Here is a 13,292-nt window from a genome sequence, read left to right as displayed (position 1 = left end):
TTAGGAAGGAAGAAGGCAGATCACTGAAAGTGACTGGCAACTTGACTGATGGCCAGTCTCACAAGAATAACATTGGCAGCCAAAGACAGTGGATCTCCAATGTGCTGGAGGGCAGTGACTGTCACCCTGTGATGCCAGCCTGAAAAAAACCACGTCCAGAAAATAAGGGTGAAACAATGACATTTGCAGACAGAAAAAAACTAGGGCATTAACCCCACAAAGACTCTCATGAAAGGAACTTCTGAAGAATGTATTTCAAGGAATGGAAGATCAGATGCAAAACAGGAAAGAAAGAGTCAGTCAGTCAGTCATGTCCAACTCTTTGCATCCTCATGGTCTGTAGCCCATCAAGCTAATCTGTCCATGGGATTCTCCAGGCAAGAATACTGGAGTAAGTAGCCATTCCGTTCCACTGGGGATCTTCCCGACCCAGGGATCAAAGCCGGGTCTCCTGCATTGCAGACAGATTCTTCACTGCTGAGCCACCAGGGGTGAAATGAGAAGTTGAACAAAAACACACTAGTTTTATGGGGATACATTTGAAGAAACACTCACTATTTAAAACTTTTAATAAATATTTAATATCTTGGAGGGGAGGAATACTGGAGCACAGTTGACTGGAAGGAAGGGGATAGAGGTTAAAGCTTTTAAGTTCCTGGTGTTCATGAGGAAAGACCGTTGAACAGTTTGTCCACTGCACCAAACAAAGAACAGGGCAAAGCAGGGAATGAGGACTAAGACAGAACCCGCTGGTCAACCCTTGTGTCCAGGTGCAGGGCTCTGACTACAGAGATAGCAGCCTACTTCCAGACAAATTAGAAAAAAACATCTTCTGTAAAGCCAGTGACATTCTAGGCAGTACCAAAGAACTTCATCTTCTGCTCCCATCTTTTGAGAAATCTTTTTCAATGGGAAGGTTTAGAGACCTGTTCCTGCAAAGCTGGTGACTGTGATGACTATTGGCCAGGCTCCCAGGGTTTCAGCCACGTCTCTAGCCAGCATAGATTTGTAAAGTCTGATAAGCAGCTTCCCTTGGGGGGCCAAGTTTTGCCTGGGAGTGCCAAGCACACAAGAGTGCCACTTTCCTTGCTCACTCTCGAAGTGTCAAACTTTAGAATACTTGAAAACGTGAAGGTGAAGATATCTTGGTAGAGTTTCTGTGAACATTCACCATCATGCGTATGACATTTTTTCTCATGCTTGATTAAGAAACATGGGTTTTGTAGGAACTGAGTTGGTCATTTTCTTACTAGGCTGTGAAAATTCTCTCTTAGTAATGTGTCAGAAATACAGACATACACAATAGATAATTTTGCCCAAAATATGCATTATAAATACTTTCCCCCAGTTTGCTGTTTGACTTGCTTACAGTGACCTTTTCCATGAAGAAAAATTATTTTTAATTTTCAATTATTTTTATTCAATGTTTTTATGATTTCTGAGTTTTGTGTCATGTTTAGGAAAATCTTCCCCAATCCAGAGTTATAAAAGAATTTCCCTGTGGTCACCAAAGGGGAGAGGAGAAGGGAAAGTGATGGACTGGGAATTTGGGATTGATAGATGCAAACTATTACATTTAAAATGGATAAATAACAAGGTCCTAATGTACAGCACAGGGAACTATATTCAATACCTTGTTTAAAACCATAATGGAAAAGAAAATAAAGAAACTGAGTCACTTTGCTGTACAGAAGAGATTGGCACAACATTGTAATTCAACTATAATTCACTTTTTTTTTTTAAAAAAGGACTATTCCTCCCCTACCAATCAGAGAATACCAAAGTATTTATAGTTAAAACAAAATTCTTTGAACACACACACAAAAAGAATTTTCCCATGTCTTCTTCTGACTCTTTTTGCTTCTCTTATTTATATTTAAATACACAATCCATTTTAAAGTTAACTCAGGGAACTCAAACAGGGGCTCCGTATCAACCTAGAGGGGTGGGATGGGGAGGGAGATGAGAGGGAGGCTCAAAAGGGAGGGGATATATGTATACCTACGGCTGATTCATGTTGAGGTTTGATAGAAAACAGCAAAATTCTTTAAAGCAATTATCCATCAATTTAAAAAAAAGTTAACAAGGTGTGAATATGAGCTATGGTCCCTAAGGCATTTCACTCTAGATGGCTTCTCAGTTGCCCAGTAACCTTTACTGATTTATTATTTTTATTATTTTATCTCTACCTGCTCCCATTCTAAATGGCCCCTTTATCATATCCTGGATTCCACATGCATGTGTGTTTGATTCCTGAGACTCTCGGTCCTGCTGCCTCAATCTCTCTGCCTATTTTCATGTTAGCACCTCACTGTATTCACCAAGGCTTTCGGGTATGTTCTAATCTGGTAGGGCTGACCAGTCCTCATTTCTTTCTTTTTCTCTCCAGAAGTAGTTGAGGTTTCCTTTGCCTTTTTTCTCACTTTTTTTCATACCTAGGAAAGCTAGTGTTTTCTGTGCAGAAATTTTGTCCCCACTCATCTTTCTGAGCAATCTGTCTTTGTGGTAGCGTCTCAAGATGACTCTCTGAGGTTGTCCAGGTCTCCTATCACACCATTCTCTCCAAAACTCACGTTCTTCCAATTATCCAGCCTCAACATCCACAGGAACCATGCCTGTCGGGATCAGCCAGGACTCCCTATGTCAGTTCTTAGTCTTCATCTTAGTCAATCTCTTGGGGAGGATTGATGCTGTGGCTCACTCGCATGTTCTAGAATAGCCTCTCTGTTCTGTCTCTGGGATACTTTCCTAGCTTACTACTCCTTCAGCAGCTGCTTTTCACTACTGTGTTGGCCGAGTCCTCCTCTTCTTCTGGGTCTCTGGAGGTTGGAGGCCCCAGTGTTGAGTCTCAAACCTCTTCTCCACGAATACTCACTCCCAAGGAGGAGCTCCCCAGCTCCTCTGGAATGTAAGGGGCACAGTCTCGTGCATCACCATCATCACATCTTCAGGCCTGAAACAGTGCCCTGGCACAGCATATGCACACAACAGTGCTGGGTAAATGAATGAATGAGTGAATACACTTCTCTGGTTGCTTTAAATGCTTCATAGTTAAGTTTCCAAAGGAAACCACAAGTAACTCAATGTGGAGGCAGGATGGGCACATGAAAGGAAGTCACAGGAGCTAAGACTGAAAATACTGGCTGGGCTCTGCTGCTGCTAAGTCGCTTCAGTCATGTCCGACTCTGTGCAACCCCATAGACGGCAGCCCACCAGGCTCTGCCGTCCCTGGGATTCTCCAGGCAAGAACACTGGAGTGGGTTGCCATTTCCTCCTCCAATGCATGAAAGTGAAAAGTGAAACTGAAGTCGTTCAGTCGTGCCTGACTCCTAGCGACCCCATGGCAGTCTAAAAAAAATCTAGCTGGACTTCCTTGGTGGTGCAGTAGATAAGAATTTGCCTGCCAACCCGGGGACATGAGTTCGATCCCTGGTCAGGGAAGATCTTGCATGCTGTGGAGCAGCTAAGCCCATATGCCACAACTATTGAGTCTGTGCTCTAGAGCCTGGAAGCTGCAACTGCTGATGCCCACATGCCCTAGAGCCCATGCTCTGCAACAGAAGAAACTACCACGATGAGAAGCCTCCACACTGCACCTAGAGAGAAGCCTGCACAGCAACGAAGACCTAGCACAGCCAAAACTAAATACATTATTTCTTTTAAATAAATAAACTATATAGAACTAAAAAGATAAAAGCTTTTTTTTTTAAACCTTTAATAAAAAAAGAAATACAATCTAGCTAACAAATATCACGATGTAGAGGGAGAAAGGTGACAGAGTACAGGCGGTATGCTAAATTCCTTATCTTTTATAAGGGAACTCAATATACCCTGTTGTTGATATTCATAAATCAAAAATATAAATGTTTTTTTTTTTACTATGTAAAGCTATAACATTTAATATCTAAAAGAATTAAGAATGGAAACTGGACCTTGTTTGCTACTGGGAAATGAGATTAGGAGAGATGTTACTTTTCATTTTTGCACCTTAGTCTATGGCCACACAATGCTAAATGCACCCAATCTAGTAATTTTATGCACCTTGGTATCATTTGAAATAAAATTAATGTGCATTCACTACTTCTGTGATTAAGTTTTAAAAGATCAAGTGAGCCAGGCCACGCAGGGCCTTAAATGCCAAGCAAACCGTTCTTTAGCTACAGACGCTCATGTTACTTGGTAGGTCGGCATCTTGCGCAGGCTCACAGCAAGCAGCAAAAGGCTTTAGGACAGCCCTTCCTCACAGGGAGGGGGACCGAAGAGGGCAGGATGGGTACAGAGGCAGAGGTCAGTGATTGGAGTCAGGGCAAATAAAAATATCTCGTGAGCTTTCTTGCCTCTCTCATCTCCAGGACCTCTCATTTGCCAGTTCCCCTCCGGCAGGAAATCGCAGGGCCTTTCGGCATCTTGCTGAGCCTCCCTGGGCCACCAGGCTTCTCTCCTGCTCCTGCAGGCAGCCACACATCCAGAGGGTGGAAAAGCATTGTCTGCCGTTTGTCAATCCCAGCAAAGCTATTTCTTTTCTACTCACTACCTCCAGCAAGAAGAATGGCGTCAAGGTAAGAATTTGCTCAAGAACTATCTCCCATCAAAGGCAGATTTGTCTCCTCTTGAGTCCACACTCTCGTGAGTTCATGTTGGGGTAGGGCAGGCAGGGGGCACAGGCATCCATCAGCAACAGTCAGGAGACAGGAAGCTCCCAGTGGAAGCTTTGGCTGCTGGTAGCTTGAACTATGGGAGAGCCCAATAGGGTCAAGCAGGTTCTTCCTGCTTCTGTTCCACTTCCCTATACGCTGGTCTTCTCTCCAAACATTCAAATCTGTTTATGAAGAGAACTATTTTGTGAATTCTAATTTAGGGAGGGAGGTGGCACATGGGCATTGAAAAGTTAAATTGCGGCTGATAACCTCAGGCATCACTGATTTGCTTGCTGCTGCTGCTGCTAAGTCAGTTTAGTCGTGTCCGACTCTGCGAGCCCAGAGACGGCAGCCCACCAGGCTCCCCCGTCCCTGGGATTCTCCAGGCAAGAACACTGGAGTAGGTTGCCATTTCCTTCTCCAATGCATGAAAGTGAAAAGTGAAAGTGAAGTCGCTCAGTTCTGTCCGACTCCTAGTGACCCCGTGGACTGCAGCCTACCAGGCTCCTCTGCCCATGGGATTTGCCAGGCAAGAGTACTGGAGTGGGTGCCATTGCCTTCTCCGGATTTGCTTGCTAGTCAATGTTATTTTATTTTGTTTGTTTTGTTTCTTGTATCCTGGTATCTGGCCTTGTCCCAGTAGAAAATACAGGGCATAATCTATGATGGTAATTTAGGAGAATTTAACACAAGTGGGCACAGCTAAGGGATCTGAACCCCACCCCCCACCCCCAACCAAGACCAAGTCTTCATAGGGAGCTGTTACTCTTGCTGGGCCTGATGGGGAAAAGGAAGAAGCTACCAGAACCCAGGGGGGCTCTGGCTGGAGCTGTAGTTGTCACTCTGGTTTTAGGAAAGGGCCACCAGACAGGGGCTATGTCCTCAAGTGGCATAACACTGCCAACTTCCATCTCACAGCCTGGCGGGGAGGCAGCCAGGGAGCTCAAAACCCCAATCACTCTCTTCTGCCTCCTCACTCTCCAGCCTCCCGTCAGCATGGCCCTTTCACTGGAAGCAAACAGGAGGCAGAGAGAGGGAGGCCATCAGCTAGGCACTGATACATCTCCTCCCGGAATGCAGAGATGGGTACAGAGGAAGGAAGGGGGACGATGGCCAAGGGTGAAAACCTGTCTCTCCCAAGGCCTCCTCACGGTCCCGGGACTGGGTCAGTTTCTCATTGTATCTCCTCAGTTTGTTTCTTTGACCGTTGGCTTGCACCTCTATTTACTGTCACTTCTTTGGAATAATCTCTCACCATCATCAGAGATTGGCTTCCCGGGTGGTGCTCCCTATCTGTCAGTAAGGAATTCACCTGCCAGTGCAGGAGACACAAGAGACACGGGTTCGATCCCTGGGTCAGGAAGGAGGGCACAGCAACCCACTCCAGTATTCTTGCCTGGAAAATTCCATGGACAGAGGAGCCTGGCAGGTTACAGTCCATGGGGTCACAAACAGTCAGACACGACTGAAGTGACTTAGCATGCACATATCATCAGAAATGCCTTGAGAATGTATTCATGGGGTTTTTATTTTGAGGTAGGGGTACACAGGCACTTATAAGTATTGAGTTGGCCAAAACATTCGTTCAGGTTTTCCATACCATCTTATGGAAAAACTCTAATGAACCTTTTGGCCAACCCAGTATTTTCAGTTTGCAATTTCGGTTTCTCTAGAGAAAAATCCATAATAAGAGTGACTTAACCTGTGTCCATCACAGAGAGCTAGGCACTGGGCACACACCAATGCATGGAGAAAAGCATTGTCTGTCCTTACAAAGCTCACACATGGGGCCCTTTCTAGCTCAAGAGGCCTCCTGACCCACTCACACCTGTCATAGCAAGAGCTCTTCATGACCCTAAATCATGACCTCCTTTCTTCCTAGGGGGTGCATTCCTCTTAGTCACAACGATGGCCCCCACAGCATGACTTCCTGGCCCTAGAAGGTTATTTCAGTCCCAGACAGAAGGAACGCTGAGCTCAGAGTCCTTTGGTCACCCTCACATAATTTGTCCATACTTTTCTCCTCCTGCCTCTCTGCGGACATGACATGGCCTGGGAGGCTGACTGGAGGGGACATTCTCATGTCATTAGAGGGTCGTGTTGCAGTAGAGAGAGCCCAGGCAATAGAGTCAGAGAGTTGCTGTTGTTGTTCAGTCGCTAAGTTGTGTCCGACTCTTTCCGACCCCATGGACTGCAGCACATCAGGCTTCCCTGCCCTTCGCTATCTCCCTGAGTTTGCTCAAACTCATGTCCATTGAGTTGGTGATTGCTAACTAGCCAGCTCATCCTCTGCCACCCCTTTGTCTTTTTGCCTTCAGCCTTCCCCAGCATCAGGGTCTTTGCAGTGAGGCAGTTCTTCGCATCCGGGGCCAAAGTATTGGAGTTTCAGCTTCAACATCAGTCCTTCCAGTGAATATACAGCGTTGATTTCCTTTAGGATTGACTGGTTTGATCTCCTTGCTGTCTGAGAGACTCTCAAGAGTCTTCTCCAACACCACAGTTCAAAAGCATCAATTTTTTGGCACTCAGCCTTCTTTATGGTCCAACTCTCACATCCATATGTGACTACTGGAAAGACCATAGCTTTGAGTATATGGACCTCTGTCAGCAAATTGATGTCTCTGTTTTTTAATATGATGTCTAGGTTGGTCATAGCTTTTTTCCAAGGAGCAAATGTCTTTTAGTTTCCTGGCTGAAGTCACCATCTGCAGTGATTTTGGAGCCCAAGAAAAGAAAAATCTGTCACTGCTTCCACTTTTTCCCCTTCTGTTTGCCATGAAGTGATAGGGTCAGATGCTATTATCTTAGTTTTTTGAATGCTGAGTTTTAAGTCAGCTTTTTCACTCTCCTTCTTTACCCTCGTCAAGAGGTTCTTTAGTTCCTCTTCACTTTCTGCCATTAGAGTGGTATCATTTGCATATTTGAGGTTGTTGATATTTCTCCTGACAATCTTGATTCCAGCTTGTGCTTCATCCAGCCCAGCGTTTCACATGATGTACTTTGCTTAAGTTAAATAAGCAAGGTGACAATATACAGCTCTGTTGTACTCCTTTCTCAATTTTAAACCAATCACCTGTTCCATGTCTGGTTCTAACTATTGCTTCTTGACCTGCATACAGGTTTCTCAGGAGGCAGGTAAGGTGGTCTGGTATTCCCATCGCTAAGAATTTTCCACAGTTTGTTGTGATCCACACAGTCAAAGGCTTTCATGTAATCAACGAAGCACAAGTAGATGTTTTTCTCAAATTCCCTTGCTTTCTCTATGATCCAGCGAATGTTGGTAATTGGTCTCTGGTTCCTCTGTGTTTTCTAAACCTTGTACATCTGGAAGTTCTCGGTTGTGTACTGTGGAAGCCTAGCTTGAAGGATTTTAAGCATAACCTTACTAGCATGTGAAATGAGCACAATTGTGCGGTAGTTTGAGCATTCTTTGGCACTGTCCTTCTTTGGGATTGGAATGAAAACTGACCTTTTCCAGTCCTGTGGCCACTGCTGAGTTTTCCAAATTTGCTGGCATATTAAGTGCAGCACTTTAACAGCATCATCTTTTAGGATTTGAAATAGCTCAGCTGGAATTCCATCACCTCCACTAGCTTTGTTCATAGTAATGCTTCCTGAGCCCCACTTGACTTCACACTCCAGGATGTCTGGCTCTAGGTGAGTGACCACACCAGCATGGGTATCTGGGTCATTAAGCCGTTTTTTGTACAGTTCTTTTGTGTATTCCTGCCATGTCTTCTTAGTCTCTTCTGCTTCTGTTAGGTCCTTACTGTTTCTCTTCTTTATCATGCCCATCACTGCATGAAATGTTCCCTTGATGTCTCTAATTTTCTTGAAGAGATCTGTAATCTTTTCCATTCTATTGTTTTTCTCTATTTCTTTGAATTTTTCATTTAAGGCCTCCTTTCTATTCTCTGGAATTCTGCATTCAGTTGGGTATATCTCTCCCTTTCTCTCTTGCCTTTCACTTCTCTCCTTTCCTCAGATACTTGTAAGGCCTCCTCAGACAACCATTCTGCCTTCTTGCATTTCTTTTTCTTTGGGATGGTTTTGGTCACTGATTCCTGTTCAGTTCAGTTCAGTCGCTCAGTTGTGTCCGACTCTTCGCGACCCCATGAATCGCAGCACACCAGGCCTCCCTGTCCCTCACCAACTCCCGGAGTTCACTCAGACTCATGTCCATTGAGTCAGTGATGCCATCCAGCCATCTCATCCTCTGTCGTCCCCTTCTCCTCCTGCCCCCAATCCCTCCCAGCATCAGAGTCTTTTCTAATAAGTCAACTCTTCGCATGAGGTGGCCAGAGTACTGGAGTTTCAGCTTTAGCATCATTCTTTCCAAAGAAATCCCAGGGCTGATCTCCTTCAGAATGGACTGGTTGGATCTCCTTGCAGGCCAAGGGACTCTCAAGAGTCTTCTCCAACACCACAATTCAAAAGCATCAATTCTTCGGCACTCAGCTTTCTTCACAGTCCAACTCTCACATCCATACATGACCACAGGAAAAACCATAGCCTTGACTAGATGGACCTTTGTTGGCAAAGTAATGTCTCTGATTTTTAATATGCTATCTAGGTTGGTCATAACTTTCCTTCCAAGGAGTAAGCGTCTTTTAATTTCATGGCTGCAGTCACCATCTGCAGTGATTTTGGAGCCCAGACAAATAAAGTCTGACACTGTTTCCACTGTTTCCCCATCTATTTCCCATGAAGTGATGGGACCAGATGCCATGATCTTCGTTTTCTGAATGTTGAGTCTTAAGCCAACTTTTTCACTCTCCACTTTCACTTTCATCAAGAGGCTTTTTAGTTCCTCTTCACTTTCTGCCATAAGGGTGGTGTCATCTGCATATCTGAGGTGATTGATGTTTCTCCCGGCAATCTTGATTCCAGCTTCCGCTTCTTCCAGCCCAGCGTTTCTTATGATGTACTCTGCATAGAACTTAAATAAGCAGGGTGACAATATACAGCCTTGATGTACTCCTTTTCCTATTTGGAACCAGTCTGTTGTTCCATGTCCAGTTCTAACTGTTGCTTCCTGACCTGCATACAAATTTCTCAAGAGGCAGGTCAGGTGGTCTGGTATTCCCATCTCTTTCAGAATTTTCCACAGTTTATTGTGATCCACACAGTCAAAGGCTTTGGCATAGTCAATAAAGCAGAAATAGATGTTTTTCTGGAACTCTCTTGCTTTTTTGATGATCCAGCAGATGTTGGCAATTTGGTCTCTGGCTCCTCTGCCTTTTCTAAAACCAGCTTGAACATCAGAAGTTCACCATTCACGTATTGCTGAAGCCTGGCTTGGAGAATTTTGAGCATTACTTTACTAGCATGTGAGATGAGTGCAATTTGTGCGGTAGTTTGAGCATTCTTTGGCATTGCTTTTCTTTGGGATTGGAATGAAAACTGACCTTTTCCAGTCCTATGGCCACTGCTGAGTTTTCCAAATGTGCTGGCAATTTGAGTGCAGCACTTGCACAGCATCATCTGTCAGGATTTGAAATAGCTCAGCTGGAATTCCATCACCTCCACTAGCTTTGTTTGTAGTGATGCTTCCTAAGGCCCACTTGACTTCACATTCCAGAATGTCTGGCTTTAGGTGAGTGATCACACCATCATGATTATCTGGGTCATGAAGCTTTTTTTGTACAGTTCTTCTGTGTATTCTTGCCACCTCTTCTTAATATCTTCTGCTTCTGTTAGGTCCATATCATTTCTGTCCTTTATCCAGCCCATCTTTGCATGAAATGTTCCCTTGGTATCTCTAATTTTCTTAAAGAGATCTCTGGTCTTTCCCATTCTGTTGTTTTCCTCTATTTCTTTGCATTGATCCCTGTACATTGTTACAAACCTCCGTCCATAGTTCTTCACACACTCTATCAGATCTGATCCCTTGAATCTGTTCATGACCTCCACTGTATAATCATAAGAGATTTGATTTAGGTCATACCTGAATGGTCTAGTGGTTTGCCTTACTTTCTTTAGCTTAAGCCTGAATTTTGCAATGAAGAGCTCATGATCTAAGCCATAGTCAGCTCCAGGTATTGTTTCTGAGTCAGAGAGAACTGGGTTTAAATATTCCAGGTCTCCAGGGCTCTGTGGACTGCAGTAAGTATCTGAATCTCTGCAAGCCTCCAGTTCCCTCCTCTGTGACACAGGGACAGTAACTCCCACCTAGCAGGGTGGCTGTGAGAATGGATGATCACACGGCAGGTGCTTTCACATGTTTGTGTTCCCAGGAACACCAGCGGAGGGTTTCTGAGCTTGGATCCAACCATCACAGCCTGGGAGACAGAATTCACACTCATGAATCACACTGATGAGGACCATCCTCAAACTTTCAGCACGGTGACCATGACCCTGTTCGTCCTGACGGCCATCATTGCCCTGGGAGGACTGGCAGGAAACGCGGTTGTGCTCTGGCTCCTGGGCTTTCACTTGCGCAGGAATGCCTTCACCGTCTACATCCTCAACCTGGCGGCAGCCGACTTCCTGTGCCTCTGCTGCCAAGTTATAGATTCCCTGGAGGCCCTCATCGCCTGCTGCAGCGCCAGCTCCATCCCCAGCTTTTTCACCTCTGTGATGACCTTCGCCTACCTGGCGGGCCTGAGCTTGCTCAGCGCCATTAGCACCGAGCGCTGTGTGTCCGTCCTGTGCCCCGTCTGGTACCGCTGCCACCGCCCCACACACTTATCAGCCATCGTGTGCACCGTGCTCTGGGCCCTGGCCCTGCTGCTGAGTATCCTGGAGGGGAAGTACTGTGGCTTCCTCTTAACGGATTTTAGCCATCTTTGGTGTCAGGTGTTTGATTTCATCGCTGCCGGGTGGATGATGTTCTTATTTGGGCTCCTCGCTGGGTCCAGCCTGGCCCTGCTGCTCAGGATCCTGTTTAAGTCCCAGTACATACAGCTGACCAGGCTCTATGTGACCGTTGGGCTCACAGTGCTGGCCTTCCTGCTCTGTGGCCTGCCCTACGGCATCCTCTGGTTCCTCTTAATCTGGATTCAGGATGATTTGTTTGCCATCCCCTGTCACAACTGCCTGGTTGTCTTTGGTTTGTCCTGCATCAACAGCTCCATCAATCCCATCATTTACTTCTTCGTGGGCTCCTTCAGGCAAAGGCAGACAAAGAAGCGAGGGCAGCAGACCCTCAAGGTGGTGCTCCAGCGGGCCTTGGAGGACATATCAGAAGTGGGTGAAAGCGAAGGCTCCCTTCCTCAGGCAACCCTGGAGCTGAGAAACAGTCTGGTGTCCTGATTCAGAGTCTCTGCCTTGGTCAGACACACTATGGCTTTGAGCGACAACTTTCTCTCTATTACTTCGGGAGGATCTCTTAGGTTCTCTCAGCCTCTGGACCCACCCTGACTGTAAAACGGTTTAACAAATCATCTGGGTGGTGAGGATTAAGGGAGATGGTGCCTGTCGCCCAAGCACTGCGTGCAGTGTCTTCCGGACTGTCTTACCCAGGGGTCTTCACCCCACCCCACGGGAGCTTCGCCAGCTCTGGGTTCCAGGACTGTTTCCACTTATGAAGAATCCCACCTTCATCAGAAGTTGAACGCAGTGCATGAAAGGTCTTAAATTTCTTTGGTCACTGCACTTGGTAGGGATTAAATATGACATTTTTGACCAGTTTCTTACAATCTGTTACTTTCTTACAATCAGTTTTTATACAATGAAAAGAATTCAATTTCCATCCAGCCCCAAAGAGTAGTCTTTGATTTTGCCAGGCCTCAGAATGACTCCCAAACTGAATAAATGTTTAATGAATAAATGACTTAATGAATGAAAAAAATGATGAATTTTTAAGTCCAGCCTGTGCTAAATCTCCATTTACCAGATTTGAATCCCATCTTTAAGTTTGTTGCTTTCAGCATTTTCAACTTTTTCAAGCATGAAGTTTTATAACCAGATAAATCAATAATAAAGCATATCTGAGGTTTGAGGTGGGTCATCTTCCTGTGGTTTCCTTCTACTTACCATCCAGCAGAATCCGACACGCACACCTTCTCACTCCTATTCCTTCATCTTTGCCCTGGAGCTCACTAATCCTTCCTGCACGTTTCCAATGTGTCTTAACTAGACTCTGTTCTCCGAGAACAGGATCTGTGTCAGATTTACCTCCTATTTCAAAGAGCTCACAGCACTGATTTTAGGAATCTAGTTACACACAAAATATTTTTGTTACCTGTTCTATAAAAATAAACTATTAAGCTTAAATGTTGCATCTTTCAATAATTATTAACTGAAGTATAATTAAGACAGAGTGATTGCACAGATCATTAGTGGATACAGTTCAATGAGTTTGGCAATAATACACACCCATGTGATTGACATAGATACACTTCAATATATATAAAGTAGATAACTAATAAGTATAGGGAACTCAATACTCTGCAATGATCTATATGGGAAAAGAATCTAAAAAAGAGGGGCTATACACACATGCATAACTGATTCACTTTTCTGTACAGCAGGAACTAACACAATATTGTAAATCAACTATACTCCAATAAAAAAAATTTTAATAAATAAATATGCACCAGGTAACAAAAAGCTCCCATCAAAACATAACACATTTCCATCACCTCTGAAAGATCCCTCGTGTCCCTGCCCCAGAGGCAACAATCGTGTCTACTTCTGTCGCCAAATATTACT

At 44.8% G+C, this 13,292-nt stretch overlaps 1 protein-coding gene across 2 annotated transcripts in view; it reads left to right on the top strand.

The window, feature by feature from the left end:
- The window catches only part of MRGPRX2 (MAS related GPR family member X2), a 28,264-nt gene extending 15,223 nt beyond the window's left edge, over positions 1 to 13,041 (top strand). Inside the window, exons 2-3 of one of the 2 annotated variants that reach the window (XM_027532530.1) lie at positions 4,353 to 4,559; positions 10,874 to 13,041. In XM_027532530.1, coding sequence (XP_027388331.1) covers positions 4,549 to 4,559; positions 10,874 to 11,891 — 1,029 coding nt within the window. In that variant the 5' untranslated portion in view covers positions 4,353 to 4,548 and the 3' untranslated portion in view covers positions 11,892 to 13,041. Of the gene's footprint in view, positions 1 to 3,692; positions 4,560 to 10,873 lie in introns of those variants that run through there. The other variant, XM_027532532.1, reaches the window with a different exon arrangement.
- The last annotated feature ends 251 nt before the right edge of the window (positions 13,042 to 13,292 follow it).

This window comes from Bos indicus x Bos taurus, chromosome 29 (assembly GCF_003369695.1).
Source record: "Bos indicus x Bos taurus breed Angus x Brahman F1 hybrid chromosome 29, Bos_hybrid_MaternalHap_v2.0, whole genome shotgun sequence".
Taxonomy (NCBI): Eukaryota; Metazoa; Chordata; class Mammalia; order Artiodactyla; family Bovidae; genus Bos; species Bos indicus x Bos taurus.
Note: the sequence above shows the minus strand (reverse complement) of the source record. Positions and strands in the feature narration are given on the sequence as shown.